The 4,220-nt window shown below is 41.6% G+C and overlaps 1 protein-coding gene across 1 annotated transcript; it reads right to left on the bottom strand.

The window, feature by feature from the left end:
• Window positions 1-1,273: 1,273 nt before the first annotated feature.
• Window positions 1,274-3,475, bottom strand: Gm8773 (predicted gene 8773). The gene is made up of 2 exons (NM_001384231.1): window positions 3,312-3,475; window positions 1,274-2,174 (listed from the first exon to the last, which is right to left on the bottom strand). The coding sequence occupies exon 2, from the start codon at window positions 2,171-2,173 to the stop codon at window positions 1,775-1,777; it is 399 nt and encodes a 132-aa protein (NP_001371160.1). The 5' UTR covers window position 2,174; window positions 3,312-3,475; the 3' UTR covers window positions 1,274-1,774.
• Window positions 3,476-4,220: the final 745 nt, after the last annotated feature.

The following is a 4,220-nucleotide window of genomic DNA, read 5'->3' as shown; positions in this document are numbered from 1 at the left end:
TCAAAATACTTGAAAAAATTATGTGTCTCATGATAGCCATAGGGAAATCTATTGGGCAGATTTCTATTGGTTCTTTGTCCTGGAAACGTATGGGGATTCAAAAATATAAAACCTGGTTTGGTTTTTCTTGTGAAAACAAGAATCTTCAAACTGCTCTTGAGTCCCTCTTCACCTTGAAACTTAGAGATCTCATCAATTTCCAGGTCTCCATCAGAGGTGTAGGCTGGGGTGGGAAGAGGTTGAGTGAGGTTGCGCATCTTCCTCTACCACTCTCCATTTTATTTTGTGAGACAAGGTGTCTTACTTACCTTGAACTCACCAGTTCTGTCCGACTGGCTGTCCAGGAAGCCCCAGAGATCCTCCTGTCCTCCCCTGTCCCAGGACAGGGCTTACAGACACGTGCTCCTCTGCCTCAGTATCTGGCCTGAGGCTCTTGTGCTTGTACCCCAAGCACTTTACAAACCTGAGCCATCTCCCAAGCCCTAGAAGACTTGCTGACTGCATACAATCAAAATTACTAATATAAACCATAACTGTGTGTTAGTAGTTTCCTGTAATCACTTCCCACCATTCCATTTCCTCATGTGTCGTTCTTTTACTTGGTACAATTCTTTAAAGCTCCATACTGTTTGTGGAATATGGTGTGAGTGGTAACTCATATAAAAATGACTAAGTCTAAAATGGAACTGACAATACCTAGGCAAAAATTATATCATGCTGTACTTTGCTAAATTGTAGATTCTTTGTGTGTGTTGATCATTTTTTTAATGTTGAGAAAAATAAAAATTATAACATAGGGGTTAGAGAGATGGCTCAGAGGTTAAGAGCACTGGCTGCTCTCCAAGAGAACTTAGGTTCAATCCTTGGCACCCACACAATGACTCTAAACCATCTGCAATCCCTGTGCTAAGGTGTTCAAACTGCCCCTTTAGCCACATACCCACATTAAACACACACACATGAATGCGCACACAAACACATAAACAGATACACAAGGACACACACACATACATGAACATTACATCAAGATAAACATCACTTGTAGATAGTGGCATTACTTGGGGCACAGTTTTAAATATTATGGTACCAGATACTTAATAAAATTAATTACTTGACTGACTAGTAAAAAATATTTGAAGTACTATTTTAAAAACAAAGATAACTTGGCAAAATGCTTTCTGAATAATAAACTAATAACATTATCTAAATACTTTCAAATAATTCAACCACTACCAATAAGGCAGTTATATATCAAAGAAAGAAAACCACCAGATTAAGAAACTGGAAATCATCATTTTATTTATAGCAGGAAATATTTGACTTGGCAAATACTAACAGGATTCTGCTCACAGTTGCCATCTTGCTTGAGGTATTTGTGTTTTTCTTCTTAAATGTTTTATAATCAATTTCTATAGTATCGGGAAAAATCAGTATAAGATTCCATTCTTCTATGCAACCCATTGAAAATGCTTTGTTTAAAAAGCTACCACAAGCTTGATATTTAAGTCTTACAATATTAATAGATACAAAGGTGTATGGCTTTCCTATGAACTACACATGCGGTAACAGTAAGATGATTTTAATGATCTAACAATGTATATTCTAAGGTTACCGATAATGAAGCACTCATGATTTCTACATGATGTAAAAATAAAAAAGTACATTTTAAAAAACTAAATATGATAATTTGCTAGCTTATTTGACAAACCTGAAATAATCGAACTAAGTGGAGAATTTTTAATAAAGCAACATCACTACTTGCGTAGGTACACCTTCAGATCACGTCCTGCCATTTTCTGTGGGAATTATACTTGGAAGATAGCACCTGTCTTCTGCCCATCCCATGAGACCTTGAAAGCAAGCAGTCTATATACATGTCCCAGAAGTCCTGGGCTATGTTTAAGAAGATACTGTAATGCCCAGGACGCTGAGATTTTTGCAAAAATAACATGAAATTCCAGAACGCATCCACATTGTGCTCTATCTTGATTTCCTTGAGGTCTATCAGCGTCAGAGAGCAAGTGTTCCAACACTGGGGATCTATGCCCTCTGTGATGCCAGGGCTGATGCTGGCAAGCACTCCCTTTTGAAATTCCAAGTCAGCATCAGTGAGACTGAACAGCAGAACGCAGCCCAGGGGAAGGTAGAACCACCTCCTTACAGCAGAGCCCATCCTGTACAGAGAAAGGGAGATTTTTTTTTTAAAAAGAGAAGTATTCGATTTAAACTCAGAAAATTAAAGCCATGTTTTATGGTATAGTCGAATATGTGTTTGTTGGTTTGCCTTTGAGCTGCTGGCTCTCGGACTATCCTTTAAATGGATGTTATGTTTCCAATTTGCCAACCAGCTGTCTCTGGGATTCACTGGAATCTACTGTATGTAAAGATGTGACTTTCATTTCATCAGGCTTTTACAGCTGCAAGAAACCTCAAAAACGTGTACCTACTTTCTTTCTAAACAGGTTAGAACGCTTCTCAGTGGCGTGACTCCTGTCTCTCTGTTCAAAAGGATTAAAATGCACCCCATTCTACATGGAGCTGATAGGTTCTGTCAATTTTTAATTTAATTATTAGAAATCTATTTACCTGATGGCACTGGCTGTCACAGGTATTTGTATTTTTTTTTCCACTGAAAAAAATTATTCGGTAAGCACTCATGTTTGGTGGATCTTGGCTTTTCTAAGGTTGTTTGGGATTAGTTTAGCAATGAAGATGTATCCATAAAAATGTAAGAAAGCAGGGTGGGTACAAACTAGTGTGAGACGATTCAGGCTCAATTATGGTTAGCACATACTATCATGTTCTAATGCCTTCTCTGCAAAGTTTCTCTGACAGTTGGTTCCTTGGCGAATCGACCTAGAACATGGCTAAAAACCAAGGCTAAACCAAGCCAATAGATTGGCATAGCTGTTCATCCAGACTGGTACCCTAAATGTTCTTGTACCACCACCCGCTTGCTAGCCAGCTCAAACAAAACGGGATGGAGAATCCGGTACCCAGAAAGCAAGATTCAGCTCCTGTTTACTACTGCCTTTCTCCTCCTCATAAAAAATAATTTCTTTTTAAGGAAAAAAAGAAATTTAATATTCACATCGTTTTGTATGGTCGGGCTTTGTGCAGATTGCACGCAGAGTGAGCTGACCGTGGCAGGAGACGAGTTCTAAAAGGGTGTGAGGGGTTGGCGCCAAGACTTTCTTTCCCCTCAATTGGTTAGTTTCAGGACCAACGCCCTTTCCATCCACTGCTGCTGAGAAGCAGAAGAGTAACCCCTCCCGGAACCCGGAACCTGGCTTGCGCCTCCTAGTACATACCCAAATGCGCCTCTGGCTGGAAGACAGGAGGTGTCCGTGCAGGTTCGTGGTGTCCCACTTCGGGAAGCAGAAGGAAAGTGAAGAAGAAGACCCGGGATGAAGGAGTTGGAAGCAGGGACCCTTTGTGCTACGCTGGTGATTCTGTTCCGGGCGCGGCTCTGGAGATAGCTGAGCAGGACCTCGCTCCTTTTCTAGGAACAGAGCAAGCCGTAGAGTGGGTGGCCACGCCCCCTCGGGGGTTCCCGGGACCCGCCGCTCCTCCTGCCCCTGCCTTCCCAGGCTTGACTTCATCATGATCACGACTGTCTTTCTTCCTGGCTCCCTCTTTCTGTTCTCTGAGATCCTCCGTGTTGGCAGTAGGCAGTCATCAGCCCCAAGCTATCTTCTCCCTCTGACTGGCGCCTGTGTCCACAGGAAAATTCTCTTAAGCCCGGAGACCTATTTAAAGTCCATTTATCCCAGCACAGAGGCAGAGACAGGCGGATTTCTGAGTTCGAGGCCAGCCTGGTCTACAAAGTGAGTTCCAGGACAGCCAGATCTATACAGAGAAACCCTGTCTCGGAAAAAAAAAAAAATATATTAACACTAACCATTGACAAACTCAAGTCTGACCTCGCCTCTACCTCAATGCACAATTTAATTTTGGGAGCCATTTTCTGTAACCTTCAGTAGAAGGAAGATTTCAGAAAGTCTCTTTTATGTTATGACCGTGATATTACTGCCTATGGTTCCAGCCTTGGTGCATCATTACAATAATCATGGGACTTATACCTGTTTCCTGTCCTTGAACTCCAGGGCAATGGTCAGATGGAATGGACGGGAAGTTAACCCAAAGCCCCGATTTAGCCCTTCCTCGTTTTAGGAAGGTCTTCTTTCCTTACAGCTGCTTGATCTAACATGGAGATTCAT

This window comes from Mus musculus, chromosome 5 (assembly GCF_000001635.26).
Source record: "Mus musculus strain C57BL/6J chromosome 5, GRCm38.p6 C57BL/6J".
NCBI classification, from domain to species: domain Eukaryota; kingdom Metazoa; phylum Chordata; class Mammalia; order Rodentia; family Muridae; genus Mus; species Mus musculus.
The sequence above is the reverse complement of the archived record's forward strand: the minus strand, read 5'-3'. Positions and strand labels throughout refer to the sequence as shown.

Bases quoted from the DNA above. Each gene is read 5' to 3' on its own strand.
- Gm8773 (NM_001384231.1), bottom strand. From the start codon at position 2,173: ATGGGCTCTGCTGTAAGGAGGTGGTTCTACCTTCCCCTGGGCTGCGTT.